The following is a 20,767-nucleotide window of genomic DNA, read 5'->3' on the forward strand; positions in this document are numbered from 1 at the left end:
ATTAGGATTAGAGGAAGGCTCATGAACAACCTGCAATGTGCAGATGACACAACTTGGCTTGCTGAAAGGGAGGAGGGCTTGAGGCCCTTGCTGATGAAGATCGAGGACTGTAGCCTTCAGTGTGGATTACAACTCAAGGTAAAGAAGACCAAAACCTCTCACAGCTGGACCAATAGTTAATAAACATGATCAATGGAGGAAAGATGGAAGTGGTCAAGGATCTCATCTTGCTTGGATCCACAATCCATGCTCATGGAAGCAGCAGTCAAGGGATCAAAGACGCCCTGCGTGGGTAAATCTGCGTGCAGTACAAGCCCTCTTGTCAAGTGTCGTCAAGCAAGGATGCTACTTTGACCTGGGCATGGTATTTTCAATGGTCAGAAGTGACTGGGTGGTGGTGAGTTCTGTTTTTAGCATATGTGTGTGAAAGTTGGGCATTGAATACGGGAGACCAGGAAGAACGGATGCATTTGAGCCATGCTGCTGTAAAGCTTGCGGCCTGTGAAACCCTGTGGGCCGTTCTAGTCTGTCCTGCAGGGTCACTGCGGGGCAGAATTGGACCAATCGGCAGTGGACATATATACAAGAGTTAGTCAGAAATGTGCTGGTGGGGTTCCCGTTCATAGCTGCATGGGTTTATTACAGGCCAAATGTGTTTGAGCATGCCTCTGCACCCATCAGATAGCTGCAGACACGTTGCCTTCGTCTCGTTAGGCTGCCTTCAAAAAAGCGTCCAATCGATAAAGTAGATTACGTGGGCCAAACTCATGGCGCAGAAGTTGGCTCAGAAGGTTATGGTTTCTAAAAAGCCAAAGAGGAGTCTTCATAGATCTTGGTGAAGGCTAATAGGAGATTATAATTTTAAGCAAAGAAATTCTTCTTTAGGAAGAAATTTTAAGAAAAATGGAAAACTGCATTGGGGAGGAAAAGGCCAGGAAAATGGTGCTGAGAGATATGTTTGTTTTTTTCCCATCACAATAATAGGACACAGGACATAAGCCTCGGGTGAACTCCCTCTGTCCACAACTGAGGGGTAGGAGGAACGTGGTCACTAAACATCGCGATGCGTGTCGATTAAAGGCATAAGCCTGACTTGAACAGTTAGGTTCGTCAGCAGATCCCCCTACGACACATGCTGGACCGGACCTGGCTTCCAGCATCGATGAGGCGACGAGTAGAATAAGGGTTTCAGGGGGAGGGGGTGCCGCAGGGGGTGGTGAAGGGGGAGGAGGTCAAGGTCTCTATGTAGAGAAACGTGTTTGGAAACTTATTGCGGGAGCAATTGTACAATTCTGCCAAATGTGATTGAATTATGGAATGATGTGATATGTGTATTAAATTCCAATTAATAATAGAGTTTAAAAAGAAAAATGTGTAATGTACTTGCTCACTCACTGTGGCTACCAAGAGCGTCCTGTAAGGATTTTGTTGAGTAACCTTATTCCATCAACTCCATGTTGACGGAGGAGACCTACGTGTCAGAGACCACTGACGAGAACGTCAAAACTGTTGGTTTGAGGTGGTTGTAAGTTGGTGTGCGAATCTCCAGGGGAAAGAGCCTCACCGCCCGTGAGTGGATTCCCACTCCAACTCCATAGGACAGACGACTTCCACTGTGTGTTGCTGAGGCTGTAAATCTTTAGGGCAACAGAAAACTCATCTTTCTCCCTCACTAGGGCGGATGGTTTTGAACGGCTGACCTGGAGGTTAGCAGCCCAACATATAATCCACTATGCCAGCAGGAAGATGAAACTACTGCCTTCAGAAGTGGATAGAGCTACATCAGTGGTTCTCAAACTTCCTAACGCCATCACCCTTTAAATACATGTGGTGGTGACCCACGCCCAACCATAAAATTATTATTGTTGCTACTTCATAACTGTCATTTTGCTACTGTTATGAATCTGACGACCCCTGGGAAAGGGTCGTTCGACCCCCAAAGGGGTCGCAACCCACAGGTTAAGAATCACTGGTCTAGATGGAGGAAGTGTCAAGAAACAATAGCTTCTAACGCTTAGAATGCATTAGAAAGTAGTTTGTTAAAAAAAAAAGAAAGTAGTTTGTTGCAGATAGAATTAGGTTAAAATCTAGCACCCTATCATTCGATCTCCCCTACGACCCAGCTAATAAGTTCTACTTTTTAATATTTTCTGCTTTCTTTTCAATTTGGGGTTTTGTCTGTTGTGCTTTCTTATTTGTGTTGGTTTTTTTTAACGTTTTTCTGTATGAAATCCATCGTAGGTCAATCTATCGAGACAGTAGCTGGATGAGGGTTCCCGGGGGTGCCGCAGGGGAGGTGGGGAAGTAGGAAGGCAATGACAGTGAGTACAAGATTGAAGAAACTCTCCTAAAACCGACGTGGTGATGATGTACAACTCCTCTTGATGGGACGGACTATTGAACTGTATGATGTGCGGATTACATGACAACAAAGCTGTTGGGGGGGGAAGAAACAATATCTGGGCATGTCGATATTTTTGCTAAATATAGGTTTCTACGGTTCGTACCAGTACTTTTTAAGCTATCTTTATGTCTGTCTATCTACACACACATACACACAGAGATGCGAAGGGGCTTCAAAAATGTCATGGAAAAGTAGAAATAAAAGATAATGCAAATTTTCCCACAAACTTTTAAAGTCCCCTCATGTGTGTACGTGTTTAAGAGAGGCTTCAAAAAGTTCATGGAAAGATTCCAGCATCTTTGAGTTCCATCATTTTCCCATAATCTTTCAGAAGCCTCATATATATATATAATTTTCGGTTAGAGAGCTATCCTGAGGTGCAATGTGATCCAGAAATTGGCCTTCAATTTCTCCAGTTGCGACAGGAGGAACAAGAACGTCAGGAGGTCGATCATTGCTGAAGGAAACATGGAGACTCATCGGACCACGTTCCTCTACTTTGTGTGGATTTCCGATTTTTCATAACTAAAAGTCTCTTTTAAGCTACCATATTCTTGGTTCCTGTAATGGGCTGGCCTGGGTCCCCCAGAGGTCCATTGAAGTCCTCCCGCCTGGTCCCTGTGGAAGGGCTCCGCTCCAAGCCAGAGCCCATGAGGCTGTTGTCGGTTAACTTAAGGTCATGTTGCAGCAGGTGGATCCTAAACCAGTCTGAGCGGTGACCCCTAACGGAGGCACGGACCGAGGGCAGACAGTTACAGGAAGACACATCTGCAAACCAAGAGTGCGGGGGCGACGAGAGGCTGGCAGGGACCAGCAAGGATTGTCCCCCAGAGACTTTGGAGGGCGTGGAAGACTAGAACCCTGAGCTCCAGACTGTGAGGCGATACATCTCTGTTCTTTGAGCCACCACTGCTGGGGCAGCCCCAGCGGATGCCAGTCACCCCATGAGGCTTTTCCCAAGGCCCTGTGCGCGGGCAAAGCGCTCTCCCCGTCTCTGGGGTGCTTTCTCCGTAGCACTCATGACCACACAGCGTGCTGCTTAGCTTCTTTATTCACCTCTGCCAGTTGCTCCTCTCCTGAGTGTAAATTGGATCAGGGCAAGGGCTTGTGTCTGTTTGGCTCTGCTGCGGAACAGTATCTGACAGGGAGCAGATCCTCACACCCACTGCCGTTTGGTCCATTCTGACGCACAGCAACCCCTGCCGGGGTTCTGAGGCTGGAGGTCTTTACAGGAGCAGACAGCCTGCTCTTTCTCCTGCCGGGCAACCTTGACCCTGCCCGCTTTCAGACCGCCGCCCCGTGCCTATCCACCGGCACCGCCAGGTTCAGGGTATATAACTGTAAACGCACGATCTTATACTTTCAACCACCTCATATGCAGGTGAAAGTTGGGCATTGCCTAAGGAAGACCGAAGGAAAATGGATGCATTTGAACTATGGTGTTGGTGGACAACATCGAAAGTACGGCGGACGGCCAAAAGAAGGAACACATCTGTCTTGGAAGAAGTACAGCCAGAACGCTCCTTGGAGGCAAGCATGGCGAGACTTTTCGTCTCCAATACTTTGGACGTGCTGCCCGAAGAGACCAGTCCCTGGAGAAGGACATCGCCCTGGTGGAGGGGCAGCGAAACAATAAGCCCTTCCATGACGTGGACAGACACAGCGGCTGCATCCATGGCTCAAACCTAAGAACCATCTCGAGGCTGTCGCAGGACGGGGGTGGGGGTGTCCTTCTCTTGCAGAGGGCCGCTGTGAGTCGAAACTATCTTGATGGCACCCAACAACGACAGCATACCATCCTCACAACCATCCCCCAAAGCAGCAGACTGGGAGCCCTTGGCCCCGTTTTGCAGATGAGAACACTGAGACCTGGAAAGGGAAATCGCTTGCTGTTGCGGGTGTCTGTTGTTTCGGTTTCCTCAGCCCCTCCTCTTTTACAACAAAATGCCCTGCTTTAGGGCTGCTCCCTTCCTTTGCCTCTAGGTGGTAAGCCTCCCTCTGGGGCAGGGGCTTGTCTTGGTCCTGAGGGCCCCTCCCACTACCACAGTGACTGGCACCTGAGGCGGGCATGGGCTTCGGCCCGGCCAGAGTCCTCTCTGGGATGCCTGGAGAGGAACAGGCTCCTCTGGCCCCAGGCTGGGAGAAAGCTGGACAGCAGACCGCACTCTGGACATGGTGCCCTGGTTGCAGGCTCCCCTGAGGCCTGCCTTCCTGGCTACAGAGCCTGGCATCCCACCTCTCCCTTCAACTCTGCCTGGCTGGGTGTCTGTCATTTGCAACCAAATGAATCCTGAGGAACACATTTCAAGCGAGCTCCATTAAGAGAATCCCTGGGGGAACTGATTACAAGGATCTACATGTGACCTCCTCCCTGGGGGACAGACAACAGAAAAGGGGGTGAAGGGAGACGTTGGACAGGGCAAGATATGACAAAATAATAATTTATAAATTATCAAGAGTTCATGAGGGAGGGGAAAAAATGAGGGCCTGATGCCAGGGGCTTTAGTGGAGAGCAAATGTTTTGAGAATGATGAGGGCAATGAATGTATAAATGTGCTTTACACAATTGATGTATGTATGGATTGTGATAAGAGTTGTATGAGCCCCTAATAAAACGATTTTTAAAAATTAAATAAATAAAATAAAATTATATTCCCCCCCACCCCCCCAAAAAAGAGAGAATCCCTGGGCCCAGCCTGGTCTGAATGGGCCTCCTGACTTGGAGAGCTGAGAGCCGGGAGGTGGGGAAGGAGTGAGACCAATGAGGCCAAGTCGTGCAGTGACCGGACGGGATGACAAGACCACGTGGGGACTGGAGGCCCAGAGAGAGGGCGTGCGCTCCTGAGGAAGAACAAGCTTCCTGGAGGAAGAATGAGGAGGTGTGACGGGTTGGGGCACATTTTCAGGGAAGGAACAGGACACTGTGCTCGTGAGAGAACGACACCCCACAGCCTCCCTGGGCCTCAATAAGTCATCTCTGAAATGGGCATAATGGCCCCTGCCTCCCTCATGGGGTTGCTGTGAGCGCTGAAGGCTGAGCAGACACACACCCTGGCACACTACTGGCTCCCCACCTGGCCCTGGGGCAGAGATGGTGCCTTTATGGCAGAAGGACAGAGGGGACAGTCTGTCCAATGCTGATCTTATCTCCTCCCCCTGTCCCCAGCCCTGGCCATAAGATGTGGAATAGCTTCACTCATACAAGAAAAGCTGTGAGAACTCCCAGACACCCACCCAGGTCACCCCAGGTCCCCACACCGGGGCAGGTGTTGTTCCAGGACACAGCCAGGCACCTGGACCCAGGTTCTCCCCAAGGCCATGAAGTCCCGATAGCTAGAACAGCTAGCTCCTCCCATCCCCCAGGTGCAGGGTGGGATCCTGGGTGCCCACCCCTGTGGGCAGCTGGTAAAGCACATGTTCTCCCTGAGTCCTGCATAAGCCGCTAGGAACGCGAGGTGCTTCTGGCTTTTACTGAACCCCAGTGTGCGCAGGCCCACAGCAGAGAGGGAAAACAGGATGGACCTGCCTCAAGTGAGAGCCACCGGAGCAGCCTACAAAGCCTGCAGGGGCAGAGGGGCTGGCCCTCCAGAAGGGAGCCTGCCAGGGTTATGCAGGGGCGTGGAAGGACTCTGGAGGAGGTGGTACTTGACCTGAGCCTTGAAGGATGAGCTGGTTGGTTCCACCTTCCACCTGGGACGGAGGGCTTTCCGGGCAGCAGCCTCAGCGCGCTGGCAGCCTGAGGCACACATTGTGGAGCCCACTGAATGCTGCACCCAAGAACTGCGATTTCATCTGCTGGCCCTGGGGACCAAGGAGCCTGGTGGTGTAGTGGGTTCTGTGTTGGACACTGAATCACAAAGGTCAGGAGTTCTAACCCACCAGCCTCTCCTTGGGGAAAAGATGAGGTGGTCTACCCCTGGGACAACTTACAGCTCGGGAAGCCCTAAGGGAGCAGTTATCCTGCACCCTGTGGACTCAGGGCCAGCTGGTTCCCAAGGTAAGAATCTACTCTTTGCAGCCAGGGGCACGTCCACAGCAAATGGGGCCTCTGGCCAACTCTGAAATCCCACTCTGTCCAAACACCTAACATCCATCTTTTGGACAGCTTTAGAGCGCCAGGAGCGCAAAAGCATGCATGGGTCCTTTACTTGACGGGGCTCTAAAGTGACCACTGCCCCCTGCCTGGCTTTCACTGGTGAGATTTGGTCTCGGACAGTGGTTCTCAACCTGTGGGTCGCAACCCCTTTGGGGATGGAACAACCCTTTCACGGGGTCCTGATACATAACAGTAGCAAAATGACAGTTATGAAGTAGCAACGACAATAATTTTATGGTTGGGGGTCACCACCACATGAGGAACGGTATGAAAGGGTCGCGGCATGAGGAAGGTTGAGAACCACTGGTCTAGACGAGCTCTGAGTCTTGTTTCCCTTTGCAGCCACGGTGGTGCTGGGGCAGCGTTGAACTGATGACCTGAAGGTGGGTGATTGAAATCCACCAGCCACTCTAAGGGACGAAACGAGGCTGTCTGCTCTTGTACAGGCTCACAGCCTCGGAAGCCTCCACAGGGCCGCCATGAGGCAGAATTGACTTGATGCGGTGGGTTTGGGCTTTGGGTTTCCTCAGTCCTGGCCCTCTTGGCAGGGGCACCATCCAAGCCCAAGCCTGTGGGAGAGAAGTCTTCGGACTGACCCGATCCCCTGGCATGCACAGTGTGGACTCAGCCTGGGCTGTGATCACCAGCGTTCACCTGTGCTCCCGTCCACGTGGCCAGCCCGACCACCTGGCCCACAGGTGGTCAGCCCACTGTGGGAGAGCAACATGCTGGCAGGGTAGAGCAAAGACCAAGGGGGCAAAGGAGGCCTGTCAGGCTGAGACCCCCAGAGAGAGTGTGTCGGGTCCTCTGTGGGTACAGGTAGTGGGGACAGAAGTGCCCTGGGCTGGCCTCCTGGGGCTGCTTGTCCAAATCTCACTGGCTTGTGGGAGACAATCACAGTAAGATGGATGTCCACGCACAGACCCTAGATGGCAAGAAATGTGCTTCTCTGCCCACCAGACCCATCCGACGACCAGCCCCTGCACACTGCACACCGAGAAGCTCTTTGGGCAGAGGGGAAGATCTTACAGCAGATCTTGACCCAGGAAGGCGCTCAAATTTGGAAGTATTACTTTTAACTTGCTGAGTCATCTCTCGCAGCTGGCCATGGAAACTGCCCTGGAGAATAGAAACGGCTCAGCGGCGCCCCCTCGCCGTCCCCCCTTAGATGGGATACGACTGTGCTGCCAGCAATACAACTTCAGTGGTCTTGGTGGTGTGTTGGGCTGCAAGGTCACCAGTTTGAGCCCGCCAGCTGCTCTGCCGGCAAATGATGAGGTTGTCTGCACCGTGAAGATCCACAGCCTTGGAAACCTACCAGGACACGTCTACTCTGGCTGGGTAGCAAGGAGCTTGGTTTTTTAGTTCGTTTGCCTCTCTCATCTTCAGCTTCCTCTTTTGTAAAACCGGCATTGCGAAGTTCCTTGTGAAGATGACATGCATACAAAGCCCTAGAGTAAATCAGAACCCAAAGGAACATTCCCTTTGCCCCATTCCAGAAACAGAGGTATCCTCATCTCGATCAAATGCCCTTAAAGACCCTCTAGCCTCTGGTTCCCACGCGGAAGTCTCCAGAGCCCCAGATGGTCTGCCCAGCCTCCCTCCCGTCTCTGCGTCCCGACCGTCCCCTGCAGAGGGCTCCTACCTTTCATGGCACGAGCCCTGGGCCCTGGGCCCAGCAGTGCTGCTGCCAGCAGCAAACAGGACCCCAGCTCTGCCAGCATCTCCTCGCCAGGGGCCCCCACAGGCCTGCAGAGCTCAAGGCAGCGGGGAGACCAGAGGCCCCAGGATCTGGGGGTCTGGAGCAGGGGAAGGGAGTGAGACCGATAGGGCCTCTAAGTTAATGGCGGTGTGAATAATTCATCGTCCCTCGAATTAGTAAACTGATCCCCAGGTTCTTCCTCCACCCACCCTAAGGTGATGCATCGAGCGTCACTAGGTTGACACATTCTGAGATCTGCACTAGACTTGCGGTCGGGAAGGGAGGCGGCCGGGCCCAGGAGGAAATATGGTAGAGAAAGGGCACGATTCTGGGGGCAGAGTTCTGGGTTCAATTCCAGTTTAGGCTACCTTACCTGGCTACCTTGAACAAGTCACCTAACCCCTCGGGGCCTCAGTCCTCTCATCTGTCAGTATTAAGGTTGCTGTGAGGCTCAACTGTGGGAACCCGTACTAAAGCACACAGTAGGTCCTCGTGAGACTGCCTCGTCCCTCGCCCATGGGAGAGTCAAAAGGCGGCGCTGAGGAGTCCACAAGCGAGGCGCGCGTCCCTGAGACCTGAGGACCTGGGCCAGAGGACAAGAGGATGGTGGGGCTGGAATTCCCGTCTGGAAGAACGTAGTCGGGAGAGCAGCATTAGAAGGCTGACTCGCAGCCCCTAATTGGAGCCGGCTGTGTGAGTGGCTCCGGATGGCTGTTGGCTGCAAGGCTGGCAGCCTAAATGTACCCAGCACATCTCAAAAGCAGGACTTAGGCGTGTCCTTCCGCCGATCTCCTGCTCGGACACTGTTCCACTCGGACACACACGTGGTGGCCACAAGTCAGCATCAACTGGACGGCAAGGGATTTGGTTTTTCGGGATTTTCCTGCAACAATGGGTCTGGCCAGGAATATGCAATGCCCACTCCTCCAAGGACCCACGGAGATATTGCTGCATGCGCTGGCGGCAGCCTCTCCTGAGCGCTGAGCTGCTAACAGCAAGGTCGGTAGTTCAGGCCCACCAGCTGCTCCTTGGGAGAAAGGCGAGGCTGTCTGCTTCTATGAGGATGCCCAGCCTTAGAAACCCGGCAGAGGGCTGCATGGTCAGCATGTACCCGGTGTCCGTGGGCTGGTGTGCCCGGCCCAGTGCTAGAAGCTGCAGCTGCAGAACACCCTGAAGGGCATGGGCCAACAGAAGGTGAATGGCTCTTCCCATCGTCCGGGGCTGTTTTGATGTGGTTCCTTTCAGCCCAACACGTATTCCCCACGCGCCTTCTCTCTGCAGAGCCCCTGCCAGGCTTGGGTGTGACTGGGGAGACATGGCACGTTCCTGCCTTCTCCTTCACAGTCCCAGCTTGTTGTTCTTAATAGGTGCCGTCGGTTCAATTCCGACTCGTAGCAGCCCTCTGAGCAACAGAACAAATCCTGCCAGGCCCGAATCATCCTCTCCATTGTTGGCATGTTTGAGGCCCATGGATGCAGCCACTGTGCCAATCCAGTCCGTTAAGGTCCTTCCTCTTTCCCACTGAACCCCTGCTTTGCCATGCGTGATGCTCTTTTCCAGGGATTGAAATGCGTCCCAAGTCCGTGAGACCGAGTGGCTCCATCGTTGCTTCTAAAGCGCTTTCTGGCTGAACTTTCTCCGGACAGACGTGGTTGTCCTTCCGGGACGCTGTGGCACTGGCCACAGTCGTGGCCAACACTGTAACCCACGAGCACCCGTTATGCTTCAGTCTTCTCTCCTCGTCGCTACCTTTCCCATTCACAGGAGGACCAAGATACATTCCACTGAAAACACCACGCTCGGGTCAGGAGCACCTTCATCCTCAGGTCGTCTCCTTGCTCTAACACGTGGACGAGGTCGCGTGCAGATGCTCTGCCCGATGCGGTGCGCCCTCTGCTTTCTTGGCCGCGGCCTCCGTGGGCGTGATTGGGGGTGCAAATGAATGAAACCCTTGACACGTCAGTCTTTTGTCCGTGTATCACGGTGTCACCGACTGGTCCGGTTGTGAGGATTTTTGTTTAGTTTACATGGAGGTGTCAGTCATACGGAAGAATATTCACTGTCTTTGACCTTCAGCAAGTGCTTCAAATCCTCTCTGCTCTTGGCAAGCAAGGCTGTGTCCTCTGGCGATCTCAGGAAACAGGAAGGCAGCTATGTGGCTAGCTGACTGGAAGGGGCCCATCTTTGTACCCCTCCCAAAGGCAGGTGACCCTACGGAATGCACAGCTTGTCGAACAAGATCATTGACCTCACGGTGTGTTAGACAGGGTGCTCTAGAGAAACAAAACCAGGACAATCGTGATTTTACATATATTTTATACAGCACGAAGGAATATAACAGCTAATTAGTCCACACAGCAGTAGAGAAAGCTCAGGTCAACTCACTTCTGTGGAACAGTTAATATACTGGAAGTCCTTCAACTCATGAGGGCTACTGGATCCAAGGTCAAGGAAGTAGACAGCTGAGTCTTCCGTAGGCCAAGGTAGGCAGTCTGGCCACAGGCAGCAAACAACAGGGCGGGTCACCGATGGTCAGCAGTTCAGGAGTTTAGTGAAGCAGGCCCTGATGGGATATCGAGCTCAAGTAATGCAAGATGACAAGATCTGACACCTCAAGCTCAAGTGATATACACACCAGCAGTGTGGTGAAGCAGGTCTGGAAGGAACCTCAAGTTCTAGTGACAGGACCCACGGGTTGGCTGACCCATAGGTAGTGTAGCTCACAAGTGGAGGCATAAAACTAGCTAAAGCAGCAGCACACTGGTCTGATCACCAGAGAGCGAGAGAGAGAGGGGTGGGGCTTGCTGGTACATTTATCACATTGCCCTCCAATAAATTGTGACCTTATTAATCCCACATGTTCCTATTGGCCAGGTTGGCACAATAAGCCTACCTATCACACACAAGTAAGTAAAATTTGCCGAGGATCATCCAACATTAGTTGCCACCGTACATTGATGGGAACTGCCAGACATTCAGGCTGGATTCAGAAGAGGACATGGAATCAGGGATACCATTGCTGATGTCAGCTGTATCTTGGATGGAAGTAAAGAATCCTAGAAAGATGTTTACTAGTGTTTTATTGCCTATGTTAACGTATGTGACTGTGTGGATCATAACAAACTATGGATCATGCTGAGAAGAATGGGAATTCCAGAAACGTCGTTGTGCTCATGTGGAACGTATTCATGGATCAGGAGACAATTGTGTGACTAGAACAAGGGACTCCTGCATGGTGTAAGATCAGGAGAGGAGTGAGTGGTGTCCTCTCACCCTACTTATTTCATCTGTATGCTGAGCAAATCATCAGCGGATCTGGCTTATGGGAAGGAGAATGGGGCACCAGGACTGGAGGAAGGCTTAGTAACAGCCTTCTATACGCAGGTGACACAACCCTGCTCGCTGAAAGAGAGAAGGACTCCAAGCACTTGCTGATGAAGATCAAGGACTGACGCCTTCAGTGCGGATGACAGCTCAATGTCAAGAAGACCCAACTCCTCACAACTAGACCAATAGGCAACATCGTGGTCCAAGGAGGAAAGGCTGACGTTGTCAAGGATTTCATCTCGCTTGGCTCATAAGCAGTGCTCATGGAAGCAACAGCCAAGAGACCAAATGACTCGTTGCTTTGTGTTTATCGCCTGCACAAAGCCTCTGGAGAGTGTTGAAAAGCAAGGGTGTTCCTTTGAGGTCTAAGGTGCGCCTGACCCCAGCCGGGGTCTTTTCCATTGCCTCCTATGCGTGTGAAAGTTGGACACCGAAGGCAGACGGAAGAAGAATCGATGCATGGGTATGACGGTGGTGGCAATGAACACTGACAGCACCGGGACGGCCGAAGGAACAAGCAAATCTGCCCTGGAAAAAGTACAGCCAGAATCATCCTTCAATGGCAGCACACCACCTCAAATGCGTAGGCCATGTCAGAAGGGATGAGTCCCTGGAGAAGGGTATTATGCCTGGTGAAGTGGAGGGGCAGCAGAAAAAAGAATGCCCCTCCACAAGACGACTGGCACCGGGGCTGCAGCGATGAGCTCCACCCTGAGAACGGGTAGCAGACGACACAGACACAGGACCAGCAACATTTTATTCGTTCCTGTATCGGCAGCTATGAGCCAGAAGACGCTCAAGGTCATCTAACCATGACAGTACAATTCCTGCCACAGTAGCCTCCTCTGCTCTTGCCTGCTTCCCACCCACCCCAAAACACTGTCTACTCCCCTCTCTCTAAAGCACTCATGGGACCGTGCCAGGGCTCCAGCCGCCTCAGGGACGGGCCCTCCTCTCCCCTGGGTGAGCTCCACATGGTGCCCACACGGCCCTTCTCAGCTCTGACAGTTACAAAATCTCCTGTCAATGTGAGCAAGTGGGTGGAGTCTAGCCTGTCAATCAAGTCACAGCCAATGAGGCTTCGGTATGGACATGGCCTTCTCCTGAGGATTCTGGGAACTCCGGTCTTCCTCCCTGGATGCAGGACACACACTCTCTGCTTCGTCTTCCTGCTGACATGACACAAGGAGTCATGCTGATGGAGCCAGAGCCCTGGGGCCAGAGGGGACACGTGTAGACCCACACCAGCGCTGAGATGCTTCTACCGCCACTGGATCCACAAGATTTTCCACCCACTGGCCTGTGATGGTAATGCATTTGATGTCGTTGCATGTGCTGCGTGAGTCTGTAGAAGAATTCATGGACTAGTACCGGACATGTGGGCTAATAGCAGACTTATGGACTTGATCTGGATTGGGCTGGGATGCTTTCTTAATATATAATTACTCTTTATATGAAACTCTTTCTTATATACATATGGGTATCTGTGAATTTGTTTCTCTAGTCTACCCACACGAACACACCAGCACTCTCACACTGGGCCCACAGCCTGGACGGTCCCACCCGTCTTGCCTGGATGGGCTCTTACGCGGCCTTCACAACCTCTTCCAGGAAGTGGTCCCAGCCCCCGACTCTCAAGCAGGGCGAGTGCCAACTCTGTGTGTGCCCTCCTCTCAGGCTGGGGGTTGGTCTTGGCTGCCATCCTTGTGCTTGGCACAGGGGCCTCACCAGTGCATCACTCAGGCACTGAACTGCTCAGGGCACCCTGGTAGGAAGTGTCCTTGCCAGCTAGAACCCCGGATCATTGAAGCGCGAAGCCTGGGTTTCCCACCCTGTCCACAGGGGCCAAGTGCAGTCAGAGACACAGAACTCCTGGGACCACGACCACCGCTGGGCTCAATTCCCAGCTCGGGCACTCACTAGCTATGGGGCCTCAGGCAAGCCATGGCATCTCCCCAGGCCCCACCCCCTCACCTGCCAAGCGCAGAGAATGGCTGCTATTCTGTCGTTAGGCTGTTGTGAGGACATGGGTGGGTGGGTGGGTGGTAAGGGATGTAGCTAATCCCCTGCACGTTCGTCTGCTCCCTCTAGTTGATCCCGGGCAACCCTGCTGGTTTCTGAAGCGGCCGGTTGTGGCCTGTCTCACATGCTGACCCACACTTCCTTTCCCTGCCTTCCACATGCTTCACAGACCCACCTCTCCTTGAAGTCACCTCTGGGTGGGGCCTCCCGCTGCCTACCTGCCCCTCCCACTAATCATCACCCCTGCCCAGGGCTTGTCTCCCGGCCCCCAGGGGAGGTGTGGAGAAAGAACAAAGGCCCACCAATGGCCAGGGTCATTAGGGAGTGCCTGTGCTACCCACAAGACTGGTCGCCCCTGGGTGCCTGGCAGTGCCCTGCCTGCCGACTCCCGAGGGCTGAGTCCTGAAGACCATTTCAAACATCCAGGGGGTCTCTCGGCCTGGAGACCGTCCCCTCTTACAGCTGACTCGGTGGCAGCAGCCGGAGCCTGGCACACACAGGCTCTCCTGGACGTGGTGAGTAGGCACGGGGCGGAGGCTATCCAAGGGCTCTGCTGCCCGGTACCTGTTTATGTCACTGTGCATGTCTGTTCCTCTCTGGGGTGTACGTGTGCCTGCTGGTCATGGTACTCCCGTCTCCATTCGTATGCCTCGACACTGGGTACCCTGTGGACTCGTCTGAGCGTGGACATGCCCTGGCTGTACCTGTGCTCCGCGTGCCTGTCGCTGTGTAGCCTGTGGACCCCACGGACCTTCTTTCTCTGTGCACGCTCTCTGTCCGCTGTGGACGGCTGCCTCCCTGGGTATGCTGTAAAGACATCTCTCTGCCAGAGCATACACCCCCCCCCCCCCGGCAGATACTGTGGGTGCCTGTGCGTAGATGCCCACCGCTGAGTGCTACATCACTGCAGGCACAGGTCCGCCCCTCTGTGTCCGTGGGCACACACCCATCCCAACAGGTGCCCAGCGGTCTGCGAGCAGTGTTCTCTCTGCAGACGTGCAAGGGGCTGTCTGAGGGGCTGTCCCTGGCTTGGTCCACACGTGTGTAAGCGCATATCTGTCTGTCTGCGGTGCAGGCCAGTGTCTCCCTGTACACTGCTTACCCCTGGGTGTGGCTGAGGAGATGGGGCTGCGGCTCTGGGCTCATCTAGCTCAGGGGCTGCCCTGCTGTGTGCCATGTCTGTGTGTATGCCCGGGGGGAACTCTGTGTGCACTCTTGTACCAGGACCCCCTGGCTTCTCATCTGCATCCTGTCACTGGGACTTGGGGGGAAGGCTGGGCTAGCCAGGAGCTAGCCCCCCAGGCCTCCCTGGGCCCACAAAGGGGCCTGCTCTGGAGCAGTGTGGCTTCGTCTCTGGGGGTGGCTGGGTCTCAGGCAGCCATGTCTTTTTCTTAATAAGCACGCTGAGGCCCTGCCTGTGGACAAAGGCCAGGAGGTGGGGGCCCAGAGGACACCCACTCCTACTGCCCTCACCACCCCCGCCCCCTGCAGGTCTCGCTCGGCTGGCGTGGAGGGCTGTGCCAGGTCGTGCTCCCTCAGTGGGCACCCAATGGCCAAGGGTTGGCACAGTGTGTATGTGGGGGGCGTCCCCACATGACCGAGGAGGTGAGGAGGAGCAAGAATGTACACAGGGAGGCGGAGGACCACTGGCAGAGAGGAAGATGGACACAGAGGGTGGGAGGGAGAACAGGTCTGACTGACCGCCCGAAGGAGGGAGGGGTTGAGGCAGAGTGGCCAGTGGGGTCTCACTGGCTCCTGTCACTCCGGAGGAGCCGCACTTCCCTGGGGGCTGGGACCGTCCTCCCTCTCCTCTCCCTATTGATCTCTGCTCCTTCTCTCCTAGTCCTTCGTCCCTGTTCTCCCAACGCCGCCGGGAATGATGTCCCGGAAGTCTAGACGGGCCACAGATGAGGTTTCCCAAGAGCCTGCAGACAAGGGTGTGACCTTCACGGGCTCGGGCTCCTGTACCAACGGGAAGAAGGTGAGAGGGGCTGGCATAGCCGCCCCCGTAGGGGCCAAACAGCTCTGGGCCCTTCCATACCCTCTCACTGGACCTCCAGGTCTGACCCATCGCAGCCTAACAGAGGGCCGCAGTGAAGGCCACAGTCCCAGAACAGGAGCTTGGGGACCAGGCAAAGTGCCCTCAGTGAGTGGCTTCCCCGCGCCCCAAGAAGGCAGGGTCCTAGCTCTGACAATGGCTTAGTGGAAAGAGCAGCAGGTTGGGGCTCTAACCCCCAGGGGGTTCCCCTTCCCCTCCCCTGCTGTGCTGGGCATGCCATTGCCCCCACCCCCCAGGGGTGGGGGAGGGGAATGGAGCTTGGCGGGAGGGCAGTGTGTGTTTGCAGATGCACCATCTTGCCACACTAGCCCAGCAAGTGGCACCTGCTGTGACCGAGGACTGAGCACTTGTCCTGGCTGAAGCCTGGGAAGCAGAACTGCCCAGGGTGGGCCATGCCAGAATTCACACTCAGGATTCTCCCCAGCAACCAGGCAGGAGCTCCCGGAGACCTGCCCGCCATAGGGGGTCTAGGAGGAGGGTTTGCAGGAAACCAGGAGTCCCCCCACCGTGGGGAGACACACAAAGCAAGCCCGGCCCCTCCCCACTCCCCTTTTGATGCCCAATTAGTCTTGCCTCTTAGGTCTGGCTGGAGCCTGTAACAAGCCAAGGCACGTTCAGGAAGTTCAAGGTGACAGAAGGGGACACCGCCAGGGTTGTTCTTCCCTGCCTCCGGCTCCCACCTCCCAGAAGCCGTCTGTTTTCCCTCCCACCCCTGGTCCTCCTGCCCTCATGCCTGCTCAGCCTCTCCGCAGCCACCATCCCGGGCAGCCTGCCCAGCAGGCCCTGCCTTGCACTGACACCAAGCCTCGAACCCCCGCCCACAAGGAAGCATCTTCCGAGCTCCTGCTCTGCCCGCTGTGTACCTGGCCACTCAGCTATGGGCACGCTCCGTCACCGCCCCTCTCAGCCTCAGTTGCCCTGTCGGTAAAATAGGGGTCCTGAGCTAAGCTTTGTGAAGGGCCCGTGCCACACTGTGAGCTCAGTGTGAGCGAGAATGAAATTCAATCGGTGATGGCCGGGCCCCGGGAGAGTGGCGGTTGGTCGTGGCCGAGGACTCGCATGGGAGGCACCGGAGACCCACAGTAGGCCTACTGCTGCTCAGCTCTCTACGCTGTGTCTGGGCAGGCACAGACCTCCGGGCCTGCCTCCCAAGATACCTTCGGGTTGGGTCGGAACCACCAACCTTTCAGCTAGTGGTTGAGCGTGTCACAGGTGGCTCCGAGGTAAGGGTGGTAGTGGTGGTGGCTATCTGTGGTCTGGCAGTTACAGCTCACAACGAGCCGAGGGACAGAGGGACCTGCCGCACAGTTTCCAAGGCTGGCATCTTGACAGATGGGAGCAACCCACACCCACTGCTACCAAGTCCCTTCTAACCTGTAGTGATCCTGCGGGACAGAGAGGCACCATCTCCGGGTTCTCGAGACAAATCTTTCCTGGAGCAGACAGCCTCAGCTTGCTCTCAGGGAGCAGACGGTGGGTCTGAACTGCCAGGCTGGAGGTTAGCAGCCCAGTGCTTCAGCCCCTGCGCCACCCAAGACCCCTCAAGGGCTCCTGAAGAGAAGTTGATCAGCCCCGCTTCATTGTTTGCTGACCGGAGCCCAGAAGGAAGGCCTCCGTTGCTTTGTGTATTCCACAAGCACTTAGTGAGCATCTACTATGTGCCAGGCTCAGTGCCAGGTCCTCTGTGGACCCCATCCCATTCAATCCCTTGCTGGTGGAGACCCGGGGCTCCTTACTGTCCCGGCCACCGCCGTAAGCACCACAAGGTGCGGCAACCCGTGGCTTGTTCATCGCTACATTTCAGCAGTAGGCGCAGGGCAGGTGCCCCTGACATCTGTGTTGAGAAGGAAGACAGTGACCCCAGTTTACAGATGAGGATGCCAAAACTCACAGCGCTTAAGGGATTTGCCCACCACCACCCATCAACTCAGTGGTTGGGCTGAAATCTGAACCCACGTCTGACTGTGTACTAGTTCTACCCAACTGCAGGCCCACTCGAGGGAGGTGTGGGGAAGCAGAGGTCTGAGCAGGGGTCTCGGACGCCTGGAGTGGCCAAGGCCCTCGGGATCTGCTGCGATGAGAGAGCCCTGCTCGCTCCTGCCTCCAACCTGCCTACCTGTGTCTCCCCTCAGCCCACCGGTCACCCCAGTCAAGGCAACAGTGCTCCCCCGTCAGGCACCCCATCGTCCAGAAGGGGAGCCAGCCGTGCAGCATCCTCGGAAAGCCCGGATGCAGACGCTGCCATGCTCAGCCTCCGGGGCCTCCTCGCTGCACGCAGGCTCACCAGGGAGCTCAAGGTGAGGAGAGGTGGGGGCACTGCGACCAGGGCCTGGGCAACCCGCAAGGGTCAGGAGGGCTTCGGGGACTGCAGGGTGCTCCTCGCTCACTCTGTGAAACTGCGACTGGCCTGGAGAGGGCTGAAAGAGTGGAGCAGGTCGGGGAGGGAGGGGGAACGAGGAGCTGATCCAAGGGCTCATGTAGAAAGAAAAAGTTTTTGAAATATGGATGGCAACCTGTGTCCAAGTGTGCTTCATCCCCTTGTATGAATGATGGATGGTTATAAGATTTGTAGGAGCTCCCCCAATAAAATGATTAATAATCATCCTTAAATGCCCCCAATAAAATGATTAATAATCATCATACAAAAGAATGGTGTGAACCCCATGCTCATGCATCCCATGTTCACGGGATGTATCCGGCAGACTACCAGCCTTGTTCCCACTCCTCAACACCTCCCCCCATGCCCTGCCAGGGAAGCTGGGACCCCTCCAAAATGAGGGTCCTCAGGTGCTGGCAGAGAGCCCGCGCTGCTCACAACCACGTGTGGAATACGTGGAGGAATGGCGCTCTGCCTTTGTCCTGGACGCTCTGATGCTGGAGGGTGCAGGCCTCTCTGGCTGTGGGCGGCACCCCGCCATCCAGGATGGCCGGAAGTGCTGAAAGGCACTGTAACCTCAGAGCAGGAGGGCAGAGGCACTGTGGGGAAATGCCCGGGAGTTTGCCAGGCACAGCACCAGCCCCTGGTGAGCTCCGCTGCGTCCTGGACGGACAGCAGTGAGGAGGGCTCCAGCTGTCCCCAGGGGTGAACTGCCCGTGAAGACTCACTCCCTCATTGGGTGCCCCCTACCCCACCAGGCTTCCTAGTCACCTCTCATAGAAACTTCTCCACCCAGATCCTTGCTCATGGTCTGCTGGGGGCAAACCCCAACCTGACCACCTCTGACTCGCAGCACAGTCCGCACATGCAGTTTGCCCTGGGCTTGTCGTCCCCTTGCAGAACCGGACATCCTCCCGAACAAAGTCGCAGCTCCAGTTGGACCGCTCCCGGCCCATCAGCATCACCCAGGAACAGGTATGCAGGGCACCTGTGGGCACCCGGGACCCTTGAGGCTGTGAGCTGTGGGTGAGCCCCTGGAAGTGAAGCACAGCTGTTCTTTGACGTGTGCACTGAACTAACCTCCTTCTCTTGTGTTCCAGTCAAAACACAATCCAGGGCGGGGTGGGGGGGGCGATTCTGCTGTTAGTGTTCAAACAGACACAGCACTGCGGCCACATGTACAACCTGGTAACACTGCGGAGGTCTCCCTTCCTGGGGTGAAGCATTCCCCTGTGTTAATCAGGGGGACTAGAGAAACAAATTCAGAGACACTCATTCATAGCTGTATAGGAAAGAGCCTTAGAGAAAGAGCAATTGTGCATGAAGAAAACAGCCCAGCCCAGTCCAGATCAAGTCCATAAGTCCAATATTAGCCCATATGCTCAGTACCAGTCTGTAAATGCCTCTTCAGACTCACCCAAAACATTCCATGACTCTGAGTGCAAGAAGATCACAGACCAGTGGGTGGAAAGTCTTGTGGATCCAGTGGTGGTGGAAGCATCTCAGTGCTGGCAAGGGTCTCCACATGGCTTCTCCAGCTCCAGAGCTCTGGCTGTCATCCGCGTAGCTTCATGTGGCTTGTCAACAGGAGTGTCTCACAGGGAGTGTGTGTGTGTCCCACCTCTAGCGAGCTATTTATCTCCTTAGCGCCTCCAAATGAGGTCATCAAGCTGGAACCTGATTGACAGGTTAAGCTCCACCCCTTCACTCTTAAGTCTCAAATCGACAGCAGATTATGTGCACTTCCTCAGTTTGGGTTCCTGGGGTGTGGGGTGGTGGTGAGGGGGCGTTGGATCCCACAAGATGCTCAAGGGTGGATTCCACTTCCCACCCAATCTGCTCATGGGCCTATGCCCAATGCACCAGGTGCCATCCCACCCTATGCTCTCTGTCCCAGGTCCCCCTGTGGTCGGCCAGGCCAGAGGTGAAGTTCCCCTGTGTCCAGGCTCAGGAGCTGATGCAGGCTCACCTGCCCTCCAAGCTGGCAGGTGTGACCTACCACCCCACCCGGTGTGCCCGCCTGGCAGAGGTGCTGAGTGCTGAGATTCGGGACCTGGTGAAGGCGGTCACCCCGCCCCGCTACAAGCTGGTCTGTGCAGTCAGTATTGGCAGCAAGGGGCAGGATGCCGTGACGGTCACCAGCCAGAGCCTGTGGGACCCGCATTCAGACACCTTCGCCACCTCCCAGTACATGAGCCCCACCCTCTTCTGTGTGGCACTGGTACACGCCGTCTACTGGGAGTGAGCCCTGGGGGCTGGGGCCTGGTCCCTGGATAACTCAACCCCCACCCCATCAGCGGAGACCCCCTGGGGAGGCAGCTTCCATGATTCTCCAGCAATTGAAAGAAAAGAGTAAGATGTGTCTCTTCTTACCTGCCTCAGGCCACCCAGACCCCACACACAGGCAATGCAGCCGTCCTTCGCCCGGGCTGGGAGTATGCCAACCTCGGCTTGCTCCCGGCTGACTGTGCAGATCAGAAGCTTGGAGGGGCAGCTATCTATGTCTTTGATTAATAAAGCATGGGAGATAAATTAATAATGACTTAATACAGGCAGTTTGGGATCAAAGATCTCCCCAAACATGGGGAAGTTGCCAAAAAGTGAGCCCCTTCCCAGCAGGGAGAAGTCTGGGGGCCAGCAAATGGGGCTGAGAGGCCCGCCCTTCGGGAAGCGCCCCAAGGGGGGCAGGGGACACTGGGCTGCTCCTCCCCCACTGCCTGCGTCAGGTGTCTCTCCCGCCATCCTGGGAGGTGAGGTGGCACGTCCATCTTCCAGAGGGG

General features: G+C 55.1%; 1 protein-coding gene across 1 annotated transcript in view; it reads right to left on the reverse strand.

Moving 5' to 3' along the window:
* CDCP2 (CUB domain containing protein 2) overlaps window positions 1-9,414 on the reverse strand; it is a 31,712-nt gene extending 22,298 nt beyond the window's left edge. Inside the window, 2 exon segments of the mRNA XM_075533199.1 lie at window positions 8,146-8,249; window positions 9,314-9,414. Of these exon segments, the coding sequence (XP_075389314.1) occupies window positions 8,146-8,249; window positions 9,314-9,414 (205 nt within the window).
* Window positions 9,415-20,767: the final 11,353 nt, after the last annotated feature.

The sequence above is a fragment of the Tenrec ecaudatus genome, chromosome 1, assembly GCF_050624435.1.
Source record: "Tenrec ecaudatus isolate mTenEca1 chromosome 1, mTenEca1.hap1, whole genome shotgun sequence".
NCBI classification, from domain to species: domain Eukaryota; kingdom Metazoa; phylum Chordata; class Mammalia; order Afrosoricida; family Tenrecidae; genus Tenrec; species Tenrec ecaudatus.